Here is a 22,168-nt window from a genome sequence, read left to right on the forward strand (position 1 = left end):
AGTACAGATTTAAGCACAATAAGAAATAAGCATTAAGACTCTGTGGTTAGAGAGACTACAGCAACAGGTCATTCGACAAGGGAGTTCACAAAACACTAATAAAAATGCTGAGCGCTGCAAGGGGAACACCAAGAGTTAAGTAAGACAGGCACAAGACGGCAGCCTCAATCGTGTGTACTGTGATCCATTGCCATTAAAAACTACAGCACCCCATGTCAGTATGTGTTATCACTGGTCTCAATAATTTACAAAACTGCAAGCCTAAACAGGGCACTATTCCATTTGCAGTACTGAATTCTAAAATATGCGTGTGGGTCATTGTGTTGGTTTGTGTGGCTAGGAGAGGGTAGAGGGTTGGTCTATATGGGACCTCACATAGCACTAAAAAAATGCTGAGCATTGCAGGGGAAATTTTATAACATCAGTTATTATTCCAGCAATGCCAACAGTCAAACTACAGCTCTGCCTAAATGCTGTGCCGCATCTTTCCCAGGAGGAACAAATATGAAGTCACCCCATCCAGAGTTTTCATCATTAACCTGCAAAACCAGAGACACCTTGATTTGGATTAAGGGCAAAAAAACATCCTTTAACACAAGCAAAAATAGATTGCGCACAATTCTCACCTCAAGTTTCTTCAGGACATCCTCAAAGCTCCCAACCTGGAATACAACACCAGGACACAGGACGAAACAAACCTTATTCACCCATTACCTCTGCAGCTAAAAGCTAACAATTAATAGAATTGTAGATTAATTTACTCCGATTCGAGCGTTTTACCTGAATATTCATATTGGCTCGTAAAGATGCACTTGCCCTTTTCTGCTCCCTCGATGCTTTTGTTAGTGCTTTTTCAAGATCCTCCTGTTGCAGATACTGAGCTGAGAACACTCACTAGATTGTATCCCTGAATTGAGACCCAAGAACCACATGACATACCTTGCGGAAATAAATGGGAATGTATCTCCGATTGCTACTCCTGAGGATCAAATTCTCAGACTGCAATCCAACAGAAACTAAAGCTGTTAAAGGACGACCTCACCTTAACCTGCTAAAGACATCTATATGACTAAAGCCTTTAAATTGGCCTTATTCATGTTAGTTGCAACTTCATTTTTATTAATGATGGGTGTGCAAGTCACGCTCGCTTCCCCTCAAGACTGGTCCAGTGGCAACACAGCTGCCAACAGATGTAGCTGCTGCTTGTGGAGGTTGCACAGTTCTATTTGGCCATGTTTGGTACGTAACATTAACTATAGGAACCCCATTTCTTACTCCAAATGGGCTTCTCTTTTAACATAGGCACACTCCAAACATTTGCCAAGCCTAGGCTATAGTACAAAAATAAGAACAGTAACCTAGGCTATGGTCACAACAAGGATAATGTACATGCACAAGAGAGGAAACTAAGAGTGAGAGGGCAGGGCTAAGACAGAAGAAATTTGCTCTTGATTGATCTCAACATGCTCGTAGAAAGGGACATGAAGCTCATAGACAAGGACATGAACAAGGCTCTAATTCATTGACACCTGAAACAATGGACAATGTAGCAACACAGCCAATCTCCAATATGCATATTTACAGTCAAAACTAAGCATTTGACTGACCATGACAATATGTCAATCTAACAATTGGACTAGATTAGTAAAATTTGTTGACATACTGCTGAGACATACTGCTGAGAACAGTAGAAATAAGATGTGTAACTTACGGTACTTGCATTTTGAGGTACGACAATATACTCCTAAGAAAACAGAGTCCATGAAATAGTCCAACTCCAAAATTTTGTTAGCTGAAGTAATGGACAACATCTAGCAACACGGTCTATGTCCAAAAAGCATATCGGCGTTCAAACTAAAAATCAGACTAACAATAACAATATAACAATAAGGCAATCAAATGATTGAATTAATGATGAGGATATGACAAAGAAAGATCCCTATATCAAATGATTGAATTAATGATGAGGATATAAAGAAGGATATCTCCCAATGACGCAATGGAAATGGTACAAAAATCAGATGTTGACGTGGAACCTACAACCTGTCTTTGCCTTCATTGATGTGAAGGATCTGCGCCACTGGCTCTAATACCATGTCAAGAAATGACTGAGCAACTAGAGAGACATTAGGGTTTGCACAAAGAAACACAATGTGTATGGCAAACATAAGTGAAGAGAAACTCAGATGAATGAAATGAAATAATAAAGTGAATTTGATACAAGAGTGCCGTAGCACGAAGGATGCCCTAGAGCAAGGAGATTGCCGAAGAAGCATTTGATTTGAGTCTACAAATGCAAGGATGATGAGGTGTCGCCTGGAGCAAGGAGACTGCCGTCTAAGTAAAGCCTCTGGATCCACAACCCAAGGATGATGACTAGTGCTGCCTAGAGCCATGGTTGTCACATCCGATGACGTCTGATTAGTACAATCCGATGCTAGTACGATACTAATCCGACTAATAAATCTTGGACCTACATCCAATGTTAAGTCCGATGAAAGAAAAATTACATATAATATAAGTCTATGCTTAACGTTTGGACTTACAAGTTAAAACATAAACTTAGAGATTCAAGTCAAAAGTGCAAAAGAGAGTTGAAAAAGACTCGAGAGTGTACCATGTAGCATGAATAATGAAACCAACAACTTTATTATGAGCCAGATGTGCAATCTCATACAAAAAGTATACAAAAATGGATTGAGATAAAAGCCATTATCCATGGCTTAGTCCGAATCAAGATACATGATTACTTTAGGTGCTCATATCACTCTCGGCATCGAAGGTGGAAGCATCCTTGTCACCACTAAAGGAGCCATCACCCTCCTCAACAAAATCACCCTCACTAATGGCATTGCCCTCGTCATCATACTCGGGCTCTCTAAGCTCTAGGTGAGAGGCAGTGATAGGTATGTCCTCCTAGGCTGAACTAGGAGTACTTCTCGAGCCACTCCCACGCCTCATGTAGCATCTAAGGACCCCACAAGCATCACGGGCAACCGATGTGAATGCCGAAGTGAAAGTTCCATTGCTTCCGGCGCAAGGGTAAATAACCACACGGACACGCCGTGCACGAGTGCAAGAGACCCGCTGGTCTATCTCCTCAAGCTCCAACTAAAGCTCCCTAAAGATTTGATCCTCCTCCAAGTCTCTCTCGCGAGTCACACTTTTAAGTGTACTAGCGGAGAGCTTGAGTGATTCCACATTTATCTATACATTTAAAGAATGAAGAACTTAAATTAAACAAACGAAACTTCTTTAAATATATTTCATAATCTATGAATAAAGTTATAAACTAAAAAGTATAAAAATTAGATATACAATATCTGTCTTGCCATAGACATATCATGCATGTTACATAGCATGCGTAGATTGGAGAGACAATAAATTAGTCGCTCCAATTGTCGTGTGCTAAGCTTGTTACGAATTTTGGTATGCATGAGAGAATAGGTGAACCAATTCCTCTCACATACACTCGATGAACAATCCTAAACCGTGTGAAGAAAAAGTAAGTTTAAAGTAAGTTTAAAGTAAGTTTAACTAAAATTAAATAAAAAAAGAAAATAGATTTTCAAACCTATGCAAGAATGCGTAAGGCCACTCTTTGGAGGTGAGACAATTGATAGCCAAATGACTCCCACCAAAAAAGAGGCTTCACCAACGATTCTTGCTTTCAACAAATGGTATATGTGAAAGCGGTGTCTCTTTGATCGCTATAGTTAATGAGCTCTTGGAAGAAGGCACCATGATGCTCTTCCGCCAAAGCCCTTGAAAGAAAGATATCACGATCGACAAGGACATTGACATCCATAAAGAGAGGGTTTTTTTAAGACAAGATGCAAGAGTGCCGCAAACCCATGTATGGGTCACTTCATCCACTCCCATCTTTTCTTTGTCAAAAAGAGAATGTCATCTCTTTTAGGGGTGGTATCCAAGATATCACTACAATAAGTGTAAGATCATAGAGATTTAGAGAGAGATTCAGAGGTCAATTTTGAAAAGAAAGTGTGAGACAATATGAAATATAGATTCTAAAACTAAAGAGAAGCATGAATCTTTTTTTTTTTTAATGATACCATGAAGAAGAGACCTCTCCATCCAAGATGGTCGATGATTGTATCTCCTCCATCGCATCCGCCATAAGATGATAGAGGAGGCTAATAGTAGCCCCCTCCGTGTTCGTCATGCAAAACACCTTGTAGATAGCAATGACAGCAATGATAATACCCTCACATCCATCCAAAATTCCTCCTTTAAGCAAAGCCTTTGAACAACCTTTGCTTCCACTTGGCTTGATGTGGACTCTCCTTGAAGCCATTCCTTAAACTCATCTGACACAACCGTTTTTTGTAGCTTGTTGTGAACATCATAGAGACACTCGAGGAGAAGACACATGGCCACAAAACGAGTCTTTGAGGACTCCTCCAACTCCAAGTCCGAGTATGAGCGATATATCATAAGAACTCGGACCTTGGAGGTGACAAAGCCAACGATTGTGCAAGCATCATTGACAATCCTCGCCACCCACTCCAACTTGCCTATATCTTCCATAAGAAGATCTAAACAATGTGTAGCGCATGGTATCCATACTATGGACGAAAACTCGATCTTAAGTTTCCGCTACATAGATGCACAATTCGAGATGTTGTCCATGACAACTTGCACCACATTTTACGACCCAACCTACAAGATTATACACGATGAAATTAGAATAAATTTGGGATGTTAAAAAAAGAGATTACAAAATAATAGATTTAGAAATATTACCTCAATGATAGCTTGTTGTATATATCGATACATGAACGAGACTATGGTTCTCCTTCTCCTTGTGCCCGTATCCACTGCTCATAGGAAGTATGTACTAAATGGACAAGAAACGAAGATGTGGATGATTTCCCTTTTTTTTCAATCACTCCATCCATTGGATAGGATAGAGCATCCATACTTCACCCAACCTGCATGCATCAGCTCAAGGGACATATCAATCCTCTCTCTCTCGTCATTGAGTTTCTTGGTACACAACCACATTTTACGGCCCAGCCTACAAGATTATACACTATGAAATAAGAATAAATTTGAGAGGTTAAAAGAAGAAATTACAAAATAATGGATTTAGAAGCATTACCTCAATGATAGCTTGTTGTATGTGCCGATACAAGAATGAGCCTATGGTTCTCCTTCCCCTTGTGCCCACATCCACTGCTTGTAGGAAGAATGTGCCAAGTGGACAAGAAACAAGGATATTGATGATCCCTCTTTTTTTTCAGTCACTCCATCCATTGGATAGGACAGAGCATCCATACTTCGCCCAACCGGCACGCACGGGCTCAAGGGACTTTTAAATCCTCTCTCCCTCCTCATCGAGTTTCTTGGTACGCATGTCATTGTACGTGACACCGTACCATCCCTCGCATGGACCAACGACAACAATGGCTTTCACCATCCGCTTCCATCGATCCACTTTGAGAATATGGAAAGAGAGATTGCACTCAATTATAGTGCGTACAATCTCTATTTCCTCTTGCCTTTGCCTCTCCTTGAGAAAGGAGAGAAAATCGGAAACTTGCTCCGTTGCTTACGCAAGAGTGGCTTGTCTCTTGGGCATAGGTACACCAGTCGAGTCGCTTTTTCTAGATGGGATACAAGAGGCCCCTCCAACGGAAGAAACCGAGACAGTTATAGAGGGATCGTCTTCTGCATCCCAAACCTCATGATCGGGAGAGATCACCTCCTCACTTGCCCTTGAAATAATTTGCAAAAGTGGTTGAGAAGGCGAGTGACGTATGAGATTAGGACCTTCGGGAAATACTTGCATTGCCACTTGCAATTGTTGGATTTCTCCTTCACTCCTTCGAAGTAGGCACAATGCAAGTGAAAAGCCTCATGGAGAGGGCATGCCATTGTTGATGTCTAGAGAGAGCCTAGAGGGTCACAGGTGGAGGGTGAGATCATTGAAAAAAGAAGTGAAAAGAGCAGAAAGCTTGGAGGAGTAGAGAGCTTGAGGGAGTAGAGAGAGGCTATAGCTTGATGGAGATTGAAAGGGTTGAGAGATTAAGGGAGGGGGAGGACTCGAGGAGAGAGCTTGAGAGAGTAGGAAGGATGGAGAGCTTGAGAGGAGTAGGAGGGGTGAATAACTTAAAAGCATGAATGAGATGGTGGAGGAGGGGAGATTTTATAGAAAGAGAAAGTGCTTTGAGATTTAGGGTTGGCCCTTAGGGGGGGGAAGAGAGAGGGAGAGGAAAGGAGGGAGAGTTTTTAAACTTGTTAGTTTTAAACTTTAATCTTTAATCTTTTCTCTTGAGTCTTTGTGAGAAAGAAAGAAAAGATAGAGAGAAAAAAAAGAATAGAGAGAAAGAAAAAAAGAATAAAAAAGATTCAAGAAAGCAAAATAGAAAAAGAAAGGTCAAAAAGAAAAGAAAAAAAAGAAGAAAAGAAACGTAAGAAAGAAATATAAGAAAAAAAGAAGAAAAGAAAGATAAGAAAGAAAAGAAAAGCGGTCAAAAAAAATGACTATTTACAACTTTATTGGCCGCAAGGCCCAAGCGTACGCGAGACACGACTCGCGTGCGGCGTAACGGTCACAACGGGACATAGTCAACGGACAGGTCACAGGAAACCGGACGGGTCACGGCGGGGTGCAGTCGGACGGGACCGAACGCAGTAGATAGGACAGGATGGATCGGACGGGCTGACCCATCCGTCGAATGTGGACAACCTTGCCTGGAGCAAGGAGACTGCCGTCGGGGGATGAGAAGCCTCTAAGCTTGCAAACGCAAGCCTGGAGACTAACACCAACTACTAGGGAATGACGCCAGAGAAAAAGAAAGAGTGTTGTTGCACCATGCTGAAATGAATATGAAGGCCTAGTCATAAATTCGTTGTTGAAAATCCAACTGCCCCGATTGAAGATAAAACCCTTTAGAGGTTGGATAGAAGTAGAGGAAAGGAGTACTCGAAAGAGCAATAGAACCTAAAACACCACCTCAAGTGAAAAGCTACTAGCTCCATTTCACCATATTGGAAGGAATACGAAGGCCTAGTCACAAAGTCGCTACTGAAAATCCAAGGGCCCTGATCAAAGATAGATCCTTTAGAGATTGGGTAGAAGTAGAGGAAATAAGTGCTTGAAAGAGAGCCACTCTTCGAAGGTAAATGATGGTGGGTGACGAGCTTCAAGAGTAGTAGGGTAGCAGGGTCTCCCTTAGAAACTTGAGGAGTAGGATCCCCCTCTGAAGCCGAAGAAAAAGGAGATGCCCACTCTAAGGGCAAAGGAAAATGATCCCCTTTGAATCCCCCTCTAAGAGAAATAGGGACTCCAACTTATGAATCACAGACTCCCTGGTGTCTAAGGACGAAAGAAGTACCGCCGGTTGGGCCGAAGAAGGTAGCTAGGGCTCAGAAGGAGCAGAGAATGGAGAGCACCCAAAGGTGTCTTCTCGGACCTAAGGAGAAGAGGGTGGGATGAAAGGAAGGTCAAGGTGAGCCAAGGATGGAGGAAACTTCCACATAGTGTGGTGGTCTCTAGGAGGACTTATTGCCTCGTAAGGTCATACAACCACCGTTTGCTCAAGAAGACTTGGTGCACATAGGATGCAACGTATTGCCTTGAGTATAGTAAGCTGAGAACCAATGTAGAACAATCTTTGTGGCCCAAAAAGGAGATGTAGCACATGGAGTGGCTAATGGAAGACGCATATACTCCGGTGGGATAGGGAGCAAAGGTCGATGTCGATAAGCTTCAAGGGTGTGACTGTTCTTGCCGCAATGAGAGCACCTAGTAGACAAGTAAACTATCAATGAAGAGTCAAGACGCCATGGTACCGAAGTGGCAACCTATAAAAGGGAGGGCGGGAGGGAGGAGAAGGATATCTCCCAGTGATGCAACGAAAATGGTAAGGAAATCAAATGTTGATGCCGAAGGTCAATGCCTTCATTGATGCAGAGGATCTTCGCAGCTCAATGAGCACCTCTAGCTCAAATACCATGTCAAGAAATGACTGAGCAACCAAAGAGATAGTAGGGTTTCTAGGGAGAAACATAGTGTGTATATGGCAAACACTGAGAAGTGAAGAGAAACTCAGATGAATGAAATGAAATAATGAGGTGAATGTGATACAAGGGTACTATAGTAGGAAGGATGCCCTGGAGCAAGGAGACTACCAAAGAAGCCTCTGAGTCTACAAATGCAGGGATGATGAGGTGTCGCCTAGAGCCAAGAGACTACCATCGAAGAGGAGCCTCTAAATCTACAACGCAAGAATAATGATTGGTGATGCCTGGAGCAAGGAGACTATTATTGAAGGATGAGGAGCCTCTAAGTCTACAAACGCAAGTCTGAAGACTAACACCAACTACTGGGGAGTGACACTGGAGAAGATGGAAGAGCCAGAAACTAAAAATGCACACATAGCAACCTCTAATGATGAAAGTACCAGTTGTGATGTGAGGGCCAGATGGTAAAGCACGGTCCAAGCTACAAAACGCAGATGGTTGAGGGTCTGAGCTGCCAAACGTAAGAGAGAACAGCCAAAATACTAATGCTTGGTAAGGTGAAGGTCACCAGCTGTGGTGGAGACACGAGATGCAGCAAACACAAATGGGTAGAGCCTTCTGACTAGCACACGCAAAGTACAAGGGCTGCAAATCTGACACCTAGATGATGGTGGTAGACACCACAGCTGAAGGAAGAGGGCACGAGATGTCAAACACAAGAATTCCACCCTCAGGATGTTGTCGCCATGATGAAGGGATGGTTGCCGCTGGAGAGCAAAAGCCACTGCCACTGTAAATGCAGCCCAAGGCAGCTGGAGACTAGCGCCTGGCAACAGTTATGGAGACAATGGAAGGAGAGGAGAGATAGATGTTGGTCTCACGAAGTGAGTGAAAGAAGTGGGCGAAAAATGAATGGGAGGTGCCGTATATATAGGCACGAACAATCTCGGGTCTCGCCCACTAAAGTCTCTTGTATGGCGCTCCGACACTCTCAGAAGACCCTAGAAAGCCTTTTTGGGGCTGGAAGCTGAAACCAAAACAGGGAATGAAGAAGGGAAACTATACAGAATGATGTGGTTTCTCAACAGTTGTCCCCACATGCTTTGTTGCCATTGCTGCTGGTATGGCGGCAGAGCTATTGCAACTGCTTGCCCTGCTATGCCTCCTTAAATATTCTCCACTCTTTGTCTTGCTCCTGCTCCTGCTGCTCCTATTCCCTGCTGCTGCCCCCACTGCCCCCCCCCCCCCCCCCCCTTTTTTCCCCTCTTTTTCATCTAGTTTCTCTTTCAGCCACGAGAATATGACTAGTACCCATTACTCAGCTGAGAAAAACATTGCATAATCGATAATTGACCTGTTATTAAGGCTGAAAACTTCCTTAAGTTACAGGTTGTGAGCCCCCATAAAGAGCAATGGCAACCTGCTTCAGCAAGGTGTGCCCTTCCACGTGAATAGTCAAAACTTGCATCCATCACTACCAGATCTCAAGAAGTTGAATTTAATTGCCACATCTGACAAGCTTTCTTAGAACTGGCACCAAATGTTTATACAAAAAATTGTCTTCATCATTCTTATTCCCTTGCAAAAGAGATTATATCAATGAACAGAAATCATAAGCAGCAAGTGTGATTGGTTACTGAACTGCAGCATCCGTGTAATCCTGGCTGTTGACAGCTTACTCACTTATAACTGGTAGACACTGCTTGGTATAGAAAAGAAATTTGAAAGAGACGAGGGATTTTTTTACTAACTAGTCAGTCTGATTCTCCTCCAAAGTCGATTTTTTGCACTTGAGACCTTCCCCTATTCTAATGATGTTTTGGCAAGTCATGATCGTCAGTCATCTGAAGTATGAACCTACTTTTCAAAGCAACAGGCAGAATCTTGATCCAGAAGAAAACTCCTTAGATTGTATTGTAAACACAAGGAGTACCTACCAATCATTTTATGAAGCTTTTCCAGAACTCTTATCACTCTGAACAAGTGACCTTAATGGCCAAGAAAATACCTGAAACACAGGAACTCCATCAAAAACACGTCCTTTCTCCCCCGCCTTTACTTTGGCCTGCAACCAGCCATACAGATAAATCAGCAGTTATAATCTCTACATTCTACAGACTCCAAACTACAAAAGCATTTTCAAGAGATTATTCAAAATTACTTGCAGCAATTTTATACAAACTCTAACACTGGTAGATAAAAACAATAAAATAACCTTCAAAACTTCCACCCTAAGAGCTAAACATATGACATCTTCAAACCCACACCCCCCACCCCAAAAGAAAGTGCCTGTTCAAAATGCAATAAACCAATAACAGCAGTTTGGTATGTCCAACAAGGACATACCAAGGACGTGTGAACAGGTGAGTCGGTAGACCAAGTGCACACAGACAGTATTGAACAGGAAGACTTTATATATATTCTCCAAACAACTATTGTGAACCTGATAAGGCTATTATTTTTAGCGCTCATAGACCTTGATTGTCCTCTCATCCTACAGATCTCACTAGACCAATTATGATATCAAAGCCCAACTATCCATCCCCTAAATAACTATCGCAACCATGTGAACTCACTCTGAGCCCTAGGAGGAGTTGCATGGAAACACATTTCTAAAGACTAAGAAAATGAATCACATGAGACATAAAAGAGACGTTTGTACAAATTAATGCTGTTCTTATCATAAAAAACTTTGTGATATCAAAAAACATGACCAACATTTCGTTGCATGAAAATTTAGAGCATACAGTTTACTCATTGATATATTACATTAATTTACTGCTGTATTCAGTATAAGCTCGCTCTCTCTCTCTCTCTCTCTCTCTCTCTCTCTCTCAAAAAATAATCCAATGGCTACCCTAGTGTGAAGCCGCTTAACTTATTAATCAAAATAATCCAATGGCTACCCTAGTGTGAAGCCACTTGACTTATTAATCTGCTGACCCAGGTTCAAATCTCTCCTTTTATATTCCTATACTAAATAACCAGAAAAATGTAGGAATTGAACTCAGGACCATCTGGTCAACATGCATTCAACTTAACCAACTGAGCTATATCCATTTTGTTTTCCTTTTTTTCGTAAGCCAGAAGCATAATCAAAAGTGAATCCATTCTAGATAGTCTAGTAATGCCAACAGTCTCAGATGTGGCTGCACACAATCTGTCAATTTTGGGGCAGTCTCTTGGATCCATGGTAGGGCCAACCACCAAACAACAGACAAAAGAGACCACCTTTCTCACCACCGGGCCAGAAACCTATGATGAGAAGTCTCCTCACTTGTAGTACAAAGAAGCACGAGCCATTGGAAATAATGTGTCTTGGCAATGCAGAAGCAAGAGGAAGACCACCCACCAGCATTCTCCAAATAAATACCATATATTTGAAGGCCGTATTGTTGAGCCAATCCACCATCACCTCTCTCTCTCTCTCTCTCTCTCTCTCTCTCTCTCTCTCTCATGGCTACCCTAGTGGTAAGCCCCTTGTTTTATCAACCCCTTGACCCAGGTTCAAATCTCCCTTTTTTATTCCTATACTAAATGACTGTGTGGATGTAGGAATTGAACTTAAGGGCATGCTGGCCATCATGCGTTCAACTTAACCAATTGAAGTACAGTTATTTGCACACACGCACGCACACTCTCTTTCTCTCTCAAATAGATTACAGCCATGATTGTCATTGTTACTACAATCTACACGATGCATCACATTGAAATAAATATTTGTAACAACTACATGCCTGAAGATTCTTTTAAAAATATGGCAAGTACCTCCTATATTATAATTTGTTGGAGATTCAATATCATTTGGAGATTTACACTATAGAATTGACTATTGGTCATGTAGGAAGTGATAAATAGGATTATTGATTTGAATATTTCATGTATAGAAGTTCTCTAACCCATAGCTTTTACTATACATGTAACGTACGTTTTTCAGAACTTCCTAAAATTGCACTACTCTAGGAAACTTGTGTCACATAAATTAAAGTGCTAATTAAATTATTTTTGAGCAGTCGAACAAATGCACCAAAATCCTCTATAACTGGAGTCAATTGTTTTGGCAACCCTTAGCCAGATCAGTCATTCACTCAGCTTTCAGCCATCAGCCTACTACCTTCACACTACTCCCTGGGGCCCATAACCCATCCAGAAGAGCTCCTAGATCTATCAGCTTTCACCATCATCCCATCTGCTACTGCTCATGTCAAGGACATTGCCATCAATAGAGGATCATTGCCAACTATACAGTCACCTGCTGCCACGACCCATCTGCCCTGCATTCTAGAGTCTGCCCCATTGTCGCAAGCTGTTCTATAGGCCATCCCCACTTGTAGACCATTATTCTAGCCCAGGTGACTTGATTGCACACTGTCCAAGACCTGCATTTTGCAGTTTGTCCCACCCAGCATTTGTCTCAATGCCTGCAGCAATACAGAGTGCTGATGTCATCTGTCAAACCTTTCTCGGCTTCATTTTACTGCTGATACCTGTGTTTTCTGCTGCCATCATCATCCTTGACTATCAAACATAGTGGAGGACCGCATATTGCCCCCTCTAAAGCATCCACATCTGCATTTCAGCTTGGTGGACTGCTGCTCCTATGTTTCAGAATCCGTCATGAGTACAACACGCTCTTGGGGCTGTTCTGAGCATTTCTGACACGATTCTTAGCTCACCTCTTCCCTGGCCCCAAGTTGAGGCCCCTTGTGTCATATTCAGCATATCAGCATCCATTCTTTTGAGTTCTCTACACGTTGAGTTCGGCGTAGACTTTGTGTTTGCCATACACACTGTGTTTCTCTATCTGTGCTCAAGCATTTCTTTACATGGAATCAGATCAAGGTACCCAGACCAATACCTAAGCCTTGCCAAGGAAGTTCACACTAGAAGAGATGTGAATGCAAGTCTCATCTCATGGCGAATGAATTGGCAATAGTAATCCCAAGAAGCTACAAATCTCATGCAAATTCCTCAATGGAGGCCAAGTGCATAAAGCAGTAAGAATACAATCAGCCACTATAATATGCTCTAGAAAGGGAATCTATTTCGAAAAGAACTCACTTTTCTTGTCATTGATGACCAACCTCTTCTTCCTAAGTTCATTAAACACAATTACCAAGTGCTTTAGATGTTCCTCTTCATTCTTCAAATATGCTATCATGTCTTTGCAAAATGTACCCACTAATACCTTGAGTAGTCGAAAAATCCTACCATCATCTAGTTCAATGTGGTTGAAGCATTTGCAAGTCCAAATGGCATCATCAAGAACTTATACAAACCAAATGAAGTCGTGAAGATTGTCTTATGTGCATTTTAAGGCCTAATGTGTATTTAATGATACCCACATTTGAAGTCAACACAACTAAAAATGGCAAAATCCGACAATTTATCCATCACATCATTGATTCAAGGAATGCGAAAGCACCACTTGTGATCTTATTCAAAGCATAATAATCAATGCACATATGCCATGAACATTCCTTCTCTTGCCCAAGCAACAAATGGCAGCAATATCGTGATAAATTGGGTTGGAAGAGCCCTTTTTCTAGCAACTCTAGTATCTCACTCATAATCTCCTTTTGTCAAGTGGCTTATTTGGTGACCCATTACCAAGAGTCAAATCAACAACATCATCCTTTGGCCTTTCTTATGGCAATCCCCTAAGTAGTGACTAAGAAAGGTAATCTCTTCATACTCCTTCAAGGATGTGATGCATTTCCTTTATCCAACTTAGACACATCACTAGCTAATTCATTATCATCAAGACCTTTTGCAAAACCAAGCACTCACTGTATCAATCAACGCATGTAACCTAGGACACCAAGGCATTCCGAGAAAGACATCACATCCATCAAGTGGTGCAATGAAGAATTTTTCTTTGTTCATATAACTCTCGATATGCAAACAAGGTGTGACATTAATGTGACATTAAATGTGGCATTAAGGTAAATCAAGGGAAACATGCACGAGGATGACCGTCCGGGGTCTTGGGCACCCGAACGGGGTTTAGGGGAGCCTAGAACCAAAGAGAGTCCAAGAATAGTAGGACTCACCAAGGTTTGACGGCTGGCAATCGGATCACGATGGGTCTGGCCAACAATGAACTAGGCAAGGCTGGGAGGTGAAACGATCGCTCGTGCTCATTCCTTCTAACTGCTTTTCCTCTGGCTTTTTGGTCTTCTGGAGAGCCGTCTGACATTGATATCAGAGCATATGGTTCAAGGGACACGATCCGTCATCCGCCAGGTTGTCTATCACTCGCCAGGTCGTCCGTCATCTGTCAGGTCACCCGTCATCCGCCAAGTCGCCAGCCGATTAAGGTCGCCCGCCATCCATTAGCCGTCGAAGATCTTTATTCAAAGTGGTAACTTGTGGTGTGCCACATCACGTAAGTGTGACACTTTGCGGACAGAGCCAGGCGTAAGCGAAACGACCAGGCGTGAGGCGAAACGTGATTCGATTGTGGTCAACTTAGGCGAAACGTAAAAAAGGCGCCAGAAACGTGAGACGATTTCTGTGCGTGAGGCGACTGCTATGGGACGGACGGAAAAACGTCAGAAAATACACGGCTGAAGTCAGGAAACTTCATTTCCAACATGATTGCTTCACTGCTTTAGCCCGGGAAGGCAAAATTTGTTCCTTACTCTTTGGGTTTATTTACAAAACCAACAACAGTAACCTGCCATTAAAATCAGGGAAGTACTTTACTTTGTATGCAAATTTCTTATCTTTGCTTTCCAATTCCAGTGTATTAATGGCAGAAAAAGGGAAAGAGGGAGTAATGGAAGGTTTTAGTTCTGGGGACCACCCTATGGTAGATCCCCATGAACCAGAGATGCAAGAAGAACAGTGGGAAGAATTTTTTGCTACACGAGAACAATTTGATGATCTTACTACTCGTGTACAGGCTCAGGGGGTTCAAATGGAGTTTTTAACTCAAATACTCACTGAAATAAAATCTCAATTAACTTTATTGTTAGAAAGAGATAAAAATAAAATAGAAACCTCGGATGTCCCATCTTCATCGAAAGATTTAGATGTGACTATGCGAGATCCTAAGGAACCCCACCACAAGTTGAGGGATAATCTAGTTCTAAAGGATATGAAACCCCCTCAGTTTCACGGGGAGGAAAAAGATAGAAATAAAGATACAATCTTTAATTTCCTCCAAAAATGGGAAGATTTACATAAACTTAAAAATACTCCACCACATCTCCAAGCACTGGAGGCTAGTTTAACTTTGGAGCCCAAAGCATATAAATGGTGGCGAACTTTAAAAGAGGCAAATAAAATACCTGAAACTTGGGCTCAATTTGAATCCGTCTTTTTGAAAGAATTCCTTCCTGAAAATGAAATGGAAAGAAATTGGGAAGATTGGGAATATGTCAGACAAAAGGGAAGACCCCTGCTGACATATCTCGAGGAATATCGTGAGATAATCCTCAAATTGAAAGGAATAGATGAATTTCAAAAGACAAGAGGATTCATTAAGGGACTAGATAAAGCCTGTAAAAAGGAAGTAAAAAGGAGTTCACCTAAGACGCTGGAAGAGGCAATTAAATTTGCATTAATTAATGAAGATACTATGCATCTAGGTACACTCACTAGTCTCACTGATACGGAGCCCAAGTCTAAGGAATTGGAAACCTCAAAATTTGTGGGCAAATTTAAAAGAAAAATGCCATTTTTTAAGGGTAAAAAACAACCTTTTGAAAAAAAACAATATGTGAGGCCAAAGTTAAGTCTTGATGACTTTGATAAGGCCAAAAAAGAAAAGTTGTGTTTCAATTGCCTATCCCCTAACCATGCTGCTTAGAATTGTCCTCAAAAGAAAAAGGGGAAAGACAAAGGAAAGGATAAGGACAAGGGCAAGGGAAAAGAAAAACAAATCCATGTAGTGCAGACCTTAGAATTAAGGGGACATGAAAGGTATAAATCTTTAGAGGTCTTGCACATGGATGTACAACACAAGTATTGTATGTCAACTTCTATGTGGCAGCCTACTTTTGGGCCACACGATTTAGTTAGAGTACATGGATTGATAGCTGGAAAGAGGGTTAGAGTCATGATTGATGACTCTGCTACACATAATTTTATAAATTATGCACTTGTCAAAAAATTGAAACTTCCCCAACAAAAGAGTGGGCATCAATATGTTGTTCGTATGATGCAAGGCCAAGACAATAAAATATGGGATACAATGGTATCCAATTTGGAAATTGAAATTCAAGGATATAAAGATAAACTTGATTTCCAAATTATGAACATGGAAATAGCTGATATTGCTCTAGGGAGGGAGTGGCTATGGGGATTGGAACCATCCTTAAAACGTAGTTACCATCATAATACACTGGAATTTGAAAGGGATGGTAAGACTTTTGTCATTCAAGGTAAACATGAAGTATCTGATAATCCTTTGCTGTGTTTTACTGAAGTTCAGAAGCTGATAAAGAAGGAAGTTTGTGAGGTATATATGTTATGGTCTCTTCTTGTATAGAACACTTTCACTTTCTGTAATATAAAGCAACAATTTTCTTATGTTTGTGAGTTGAATATAAATAATGAATTAAGTAGTTTGTTAGATGATTTTAAAGATGTGTTTCCTTCTGATTTACCAAGTGGCCTTCCACCAGATAGGGGTAATATAGATCACCCAATTGACACAAATAAGGATACACACCCTATTTCTAAACCACCCTATAGGTTAAGTGAAACACAGCATCGAGAAGTTGAAAGACAAATTAAGGATTACCTTGATAAAGGGTTTATACAACCCAGTAATTCACCTTGGGCTTCACCAATTTTATAGTAAAGAAAAAAGATGGTTCTATGCGACTTTGTGTTGACTATAGAGCACTTAATAAAATAACGGTGAAGAATAAATTTCCTATGCCCAGAATAGAAGATCTTTTTGATCAATTACAAGGGGCAAAATTCTTCACAAAAATAGATTTAAGATCAGGTTATCACCAAGTAAGAATTAAGGCACAAGATGTTCCCAAGTCAGCATTTCGTACTAGATACGGGCATTATGATTTTTTGGTGATACCTTTTGGCCTCACTAATGCACCAGCAACCTTTATGAAGCTGATGAATAGTATTTTATGGCCCTATCTAGGACATTTTGTGATAGTCTTCTTGGATGATATCTTGATCTTTAGTAAATCAAAAGAAGAACATTTGGAACACTTACAATTAGTATTCCAATTGTTAAGAACACATTCCCTTTATGCGAAGAAAACTAAATGTGAATTCTTTGCACAAGAGGTCAAATATTTGGGGCATATTATCTCAAAAGAGGAAATCAACATGGATCCAGAAAAAGTAAGGGCAATTACTGAATGGCCATCTCCAAGGAACCTGGAAGAGCTGCAGATCTTCCTAGGTTTATCTAGATTTTATCATAGATTCATTCGAGATTATGCCAAAATAGCTGTTCCAATGACAGACCAACTTAAAGGGAAAGGAAAGAGTTATAATTGGGGAACAAACCAAAATGAAAGTTTTCAAAAACTTAAGGTAGCTATTGCTACAGCTCCAGTACTATTAATTGTGGATCCCAATAAACCATTTGTGGTTGAAGCTGATACCAGTGATAAGGCGATAAGCGCGGCCTTATTACAAGAAGGTCGACCAGTTGCTTTTGAAAGCAAGAAATTAGACCGTGCAAAACAAAATTATTCTATTTATGAGAGGGAGCAATATGCAATAGTACATGCAATGAAGAAATGGAGGCACTATTTGTACAGTGCCAAACTTTTAATTTTATCGGATCATGAAAGCATTAAGTGGCTTAATGATCAACTGGATTTACACGGACGTAAAGCCAGATGAGCGAACTCCTCCAAGAGTTCGACTATGAGATAAGATATAGAAAAGGAAAGTATAATATAGTAGCTGATGCACTCAGCAGAATGCCCATCATTAATGAATTGAATTTTACTCGATTCACTTCCAACTTGCTTGAATCTTTAAAAGGGAAATGCCAGGTTGATCCGGCATATTCCAACATATGGGAAGCAATAAAAAATGGGGATCCAAATGAAAGTGCTTCTATTGAGGAAGGAATATCTGAGGATGTTCAACAAGGAAATGGAGCATTAGGGGTTGCTCAAACCGGATTCAAGTGGAAAAATTTTACCATTGATAATGGTTATTTACTCTACAAGGGTAGGGTATGTGTCCCGAAAGATACAGAAATAAGGCGCCAGATACTCTTTGAGTGTCATGATACCCCTAGCGCGGGACATCCAGAAGTTAATAAGACTTATAGTCTGTTAATAAGACTTATAGTCTTATTAAAAGGCAGTTCTATTGGCCTGGAATGAATAAGGACATCCTTGACTATGTGGTCAAATGTAATAAATGTCAGGTTAATAAAGCTGAAAGATTGAAAATGGGAGGACTTCTCCATCCACTAGAGATTCCTTCGAGAAAATGGGAGAGTATCTCCATGGACTTTATTGTTGCTTTACCCAGAACACAGAGGGGGCACGACTCTGTGTGGGTGATTGTAGATAGGTTAACCAAAATGGCTAGGTTCATTCTAACTTCAACTGATGTTAAAACACCAGAATTGGCAAGATTGTTCGTAGAGAACATGTACCGATTGTATGGCCTTCCGACAAATATAGTTTCTGATCCGGATAGGAAATTTGATAGTCAATTTTGGCGTGCGGTTTTCAGGAAGTTGGATACTAAACTTAGCATGAGTACGGCGGATCATCCGCAAACTGATGAGCAAACTGAAAGGGTTAACCAAATCCTTGAAGATATGCTTAGGGCATATGTAAGTAAAAGGCAAACAAATTGGGAAGAGTATTTACCGATAGCAGAGTTTGCATATAATAGTGCCAAGCACTCTTCCACTGGATATAGTCCATTTATATTAATGTATGGGTTTCAGCCCAAAGCTCCTTTTACAGTAGGACTGCATAAGGAAAAGGTTCAGGCAGCTAAGGATTTTTTTGGAGGATATGAATAGTATGTTAAAATTTGCTCAAGAAAACATTTAAAAAACTCAAAATCGAGCTAGAGCATATGCAGATCCTCACCAAAGGGACATCTCCTTTAAAGAAGTAGCATTGGTCTATCTTAAAGTGCCTGAACAAACTAAAACTATGAAAAAGAGACAATGTCCAAAGCTTTCACCGAGGTATTGTGGTCCTTTCATAATACTTAAAAAGATGGGAGAATTGGCTTACAAGCTCCAACTACCTGCTGGTAGTAAAATACATCCAGTTTTTCATGTAAGTAAATTAAGGAAGAAGCTGGGTGATTTGAATAATCTAATCTTAAATGATGACATTGAGGAGCTATAAAATGACCAATCTAATCCACATGAACCAGAAAGAATATTAAATGTTCGTAATAGACGAACAAAAAATACTATTTATCAAGAATGTTTGGTTAAGTGTAAAGATTGTTCAGAAGAAAGCTCAACATGGGAGCGAGTAAGTACTTTAAAGAAAAGATTTCCCAATTTACAGTTAGACCTTCCAAGTATCGTTTTCGAGGACGAAACCGATTCTTAAGGGGAAGGAAATGTGACATTAATGTGACATTAATTAAATGTGACATTAAGGTAAATCAAGGAAAACATGCACGAGGATGACTGTCCGGGGTCTTGGGCGCCCGAACAGGGTTTAGGGGAGCCTAGAACCAAAGAGAGTCCAAGAATAGTAGGACTCACCAAGGTTTCACGGCTGGCAATCGGATCACGATGGGTCTGGCCAGCAATGAACTAGGCAAGGCTGGGAGGTGAAACGATCGCTTGTGCTCATTCCTTCTGACTACTTTTCCTCTGGCTTTTTGGTCTTCTGAAGAGCCGTCTGACACAAGGCTTCCCATCAATCGGTATCACATGTTCTGCAGGATCATGACATGCCACCCAACTCCATCCATAGATCCCATTTCATCCTCTCTAGTGCAAGTTTAACAACCAAATCTATAAAGAGAGTTCTCAAAAGCTCCAAGATCAAAAAATATCATGCCCAATTTTCCTATCAAGATTTTGGGGCCTCATCTTTTCCATTGATTGTTTCAAGTTTCAATTTGGAGTTGTGCTATAAAAAAAAAAGCTAGAAATTATGAGATTAACTTAGACTAAGCCCATTGGTACCTTTAAACTCCTCTTAAAGCCAAGACAAAAACCTTAGGGAAACGAGTAGCAAGCCCTTACATATCCCACAAGTCCCATTCCAAAGAGATCAAGGCACTAGAAAAAGATTGTCACAAAGAGTTACGCAAAAACAAAAGAAATTAGCTAGAAATTATGAGAGTAACTTAGACCAAGCCCATTGGTAGCTTAAAAAGCCCTCTTAGGGCCAACACAAAATCCTTAGGGAAATGAGTAGCAAGCTCTTGAATATCTCGCAAGTCCCATTCCAAAGAGACCGAGGCACTACATAAAGATTCTCACAAATGATGGCCCTAGATCCTAAAGGCAATGGTTATCTTCTTTTGGATAGATCTTTCATTTTGATTGCTAATGTACAATTCTTTAGAAGTTAGAAGTTCACATAAAGGAAATCATAATACAAATCCACCTCCCAAGGATATTGACAATAAACAAATGATTAAGGAGTATTGTATGGTAAACTATGGCCACTTTGAGATCCTATACAATGCAAGGATCTCCACTTCATGAGGTAAAAGGAAAGGCATCCTATACAATGCAAGGATTTTCACCTAGAAGGATGTCTAGTTCGCTTATCACCCTTTCGACTGTCCAAATAACAAAAGCAAATGCTACTGTGAGGGAGAATGCAAAATGGGGATGAATGTTGGTGCAACAAGGTGCCACTTAAGAAGTGCCCTTGCAAGGAAATTGTATACTTGCTCAAGCAACCTTTTAGAAGAATAAATCACCTATACACAAATAGGAAAAGATATCAATGACGAGGTCAAAAAGGAGAAATAACAATTCGTAGATAAAAAGGGGAGGAGAACCAAGACCAATGTCCTTGTGCAAGCGCTTAAGCATTGACTGATTGATTGCCTTCATCATGAGACCAACATGATTGTCTATCAAGGGTATGAAGACAAGTTGAGTGGTACCCACCTCATTGTACTCTTTGGAGAAGCAATAACAAACCCCACATATCATGTCCTAGAGAAGAGAATGGGATTATAAGCAAGTGCTATAGCGCTCTAGTGGTCAATTCTGAGGCATTCCAAAACCAAAGTACAAGCTGGGTGCTCTCTTCAAGATCCACCTTAGCACAACACACTCCTCTTACTAATCTATGGCATCATTGACAACTCCAACAATCCACAATCATAGAGCTTGAGTCACAAAAGCTTGTGGGGTTTCTTTCACCTTTCCTTTGAGCCTCAACTTTTGCATAGAGTACAAAATGATAGACTCTCTACTCCTAGAGCATCTATTCATGTACCTCACTTGTTTTCACTAATTTTGAACCTTTTCTCGTAGTTTGAAGTGGTCTAAATAGAAGGTTCCTAAAGAAAAGGCAACCTTGAATAGAACCTGACTTTTTGCCAATTCTTAGTTACTAATGAATGCCAAATCTTTCCCTTGTTAGTACTTTGAATAACATATACTTCTCACAAGGTCAGCCACCCCAAACTTGAAGGTAGGAACGCTAGGTATAAATCTCATACATCTTTCTGAGTGTGAACGCATCTTATTGTCAATATGTGTAGGTTTGTGAATAGATTTTACACCTTTTACATTGTTAAAAGTCAAAAAGTTTGTTGTGACAACCTATGCCTGCAAAATAAAACCTAAATCTTCTACTTTGACCACTAACCAAGTACATTTGCTCTTCCTGCAAGATATTCTCTTTAGTTTCTTCCCCTCTTGCATCTACTCTAGTGTACATTGACTTTCCTCACAATCCAACAAAATGGAAGCCATGCACATAAGGAATTATCTTAATATTTTTCATTACTGAAAAATAGTAGGTTGAATGTAGAGAAATGGTGTTTGGTAAGCAAGCTATTTTATTGAAATGCTAAAATGGAAACCATGCACATAAGGAATTGTCTTAATATTTTTCATTATTGAGAAATAGTAGGATGAATGTCGAGATATGGCGTTTGGTAAGCAAGCTATTTTATTGAAATGCTAGACTTAAGATGTTCGCATAAAGCAAGGTACGGCATTCCATATACATATTCTAGAATCCAGATCAGTGGTGTAAATCCTTGGGAATAC

General features: G+C 40.5%; 1 protein-coding gene and 1 pseudogene across 1 annotated transcript in view; both read right to left on the reverse strand.

The window, feature by feature from the left end:
- Positions 1 to 146: 146 nt before the first annotated feature.
- Positions 147 to 22,168, reverse strand: part of LOC148013544 (protein TIC 22, chloroplastic-like) — a 23,115-nt gene continuing 1,093 nt past the window's right edge. Inside the window, exons 4-8 of the mRNA XM_087667611.1 lie at positions 9,998 to 10,054; positions 940 to 999; positions 781 to 864; positions 627 to 662; positions 147 to 539 (exon numbers count right to left, since the gene is read on the reverse strand). Coding sequence (XP_087523737.1) covers positions 450 to 539; positions 627 to 662; positions 781 to 864; positions 940 to 999; positions 9,998 to 10,054 — 327 coding nt within the window. The 3' untranslated portion in view covers positions 147 to 449. The remainder of the gene's footprint in view (positions 540 to 626; positions 663 to 780; positions 865 to 939; positions 1,000 to 9,997; positions 10,055 to 22,168) is intronic.
- Positions 1,006 to 4,623, reverse strand: LOC148013545 (uncharacterized; annotated as a pseudogene).

Source organism: Lygodium microphyllum, chromosome 26 (assembly GCF_053477565.2).
Source record: "Lygodium microphyllum isolate KBCC chromosome 26, Lygodium_microphyllum_v1.1.10, whole genome shotgun sequence".
NCBI lineage: Eukaryota > Viridiplantae > Streptophyta > Polypodiopsida > Schizaeales > Lygodiaceae > Lygodium > Lygodium microphyllum.